This window comes from Amphimedon queenslandica, unplaced genomic scaffold (genome assembly GCF_000090795.2).
Source record: "Amphimedon queenslandica unplaced genomic scaffold, v1.1 AMPQUscaffold_12940, whole genome shotgun sequence".
NCBI classification, from domain to species: domain Eukaryota; kingdom Metazoa; phylum Porifera; class Demospongiae; order Haplosclerida; family Niphatidae; genus Amphimedon; species Amphimedon queenslandica.
The window spans coordinates 55,332-56,791 of NW_003546824.1; the positions used below are offsets into that span (position 1 = coordinate 55,332).

A 1,460-nucleotide genomic window follows, 5' to 3' on the forward strand; every position below is an offset into this window, starting at 1 on the left:
AGGATCCCGAGTTTTTTTCTTACAGTTGCATGCTTAGGATAATGAAAGCTAATGATCCCAATCTTTAAATTAGTGCTATTACATTACAAGGCATGAGAATAAAGCATTATTTCCCCCTATAAAGGAATGGAGTTATCTGCATCTATGCCTCTTATGACGTCACGTTTAGCCACACCCGCCGACAGGAAGTAAATTGAAAGGAAGCAAAAAGTGCATTTTTGAAGGCTCATATCTCAGTGAATAAATTTTTTTAGACAATAGGAGTTGGAACACATCATTATTATGGTCAGGCAATCATATTAAGACCATAAAATAAATACCCTAAAAAATCACTGCAGTTACACTTTAATGGAGCTATAGCAAACTTGAGATAACAACTAAGAGCTGGTTGCCTTGATAAATCAACACAATGCTGTATTTCTAATGTTAGCTGTTTCAGGAGAGGCTTTGAGAGTGATACTGCATACACAGCACTGACAAGGATGGTATTAGGAGGAAACTGGAACTGTCCTCCTACAAGAGCAATTACTGCTACTTCTACTGTCTGTAAGGGTGATAAGCTACAGTCTTCTATACTGATTCTCAAACCAAAATCCTCCCAGTTTATCAACTGTGGCTTGTCTCCTTGAATTGAGAATATCTTCTTCTCTGCTATCTGGAAATCACTCAAAGAGTTCAAATTATCTGTTACGTGTAACATTATAATTAAAGCACAATGTAATCTTACCCATGTAATCAAACTGTACTCCAACATCTTTAAAAGATTTTACCTGCTTCTTGATTTTGGCTATTGTCTCATCTTTTTCAACAGGATCACCTTTTAAATGTTGAATTGTAGATGTATCTCCTTGTAATTTGTAATAACCTAATCATAAATTGTGAAAAATTATCATAAAAACAATTCGCATAAAATGTTACAATAAAGGGATAAGCATAACAATAAGTCAAAGAGCCATGCATTTTGCTCAAGCCAAGTCAAATATTGAAAGCCCAAAGGCATCAAAACATTGTATGATTAACACAAATGCTGAGTACTAAGTTTTATAAAATGCTGATATATCACAATAATGATAAAAAGTTCCAAACAAACTAACCTTTGATTTGACTGTTAGCAATTTGTTGCATTCTATCAGCATCTGATTTATCAGCTAAATCTATCAACTGAAACTTTGATAAAAATTGTCTCTTCCCATCTTTATTCTTTTCTTCCCAGGTAAGTATCATTTGCATGAAGACCTTCCAGTCTTTCCAGTCTTTATCTGAGGTCGTTCCCATAAATTCATTATAAACAGCTTTGGCTCCTTCAGCCGATAGTTCAGTCAATTTTTCTGATATGATAGAAGCATCTTCTGATGAGAAAGAGTCTATACAAAATATAATTGTAGGATACATTTATATAAAAGCTACTGGCCTACCTCCATTAAGCCTTTTCTTGACAGCAACTTTATGCTAAACAAGAA

At 34.2% G+C, this 1,460-nt stretch overlaps 1 protein-coding gene across 1 annotated transcript; it reads right to left on the reverse strand.

Annotated features, from left to right (window-relative positions):
- Positions 1-351: 351 nt before the first annotated feature.
- Positions 352-1,445, reverse strand: LOC109586132 (uncharacterized). The gene is made up of 4 exons (XM_020002302.1): positions 1,416-1,445; positions 1,095-1,364; positions 728-865; positions 352-655 (listed from the first exon to the last, which is right to left on the reverse strand). Exons 2-4 carry the CDS (start codon positions 1,273-1,275, stop codon positions 561-563), a joined length of 414 nt encoding a protein of 137 aa, XP_019857861.1. The 5' UTR covers positions 1,276-1,364; positions 1,416-1,445; the 3' UTR covers positions 352-560.
- Between the last annotated feature and the right edge of the window lie 15 nt (positions 1,446-1,460).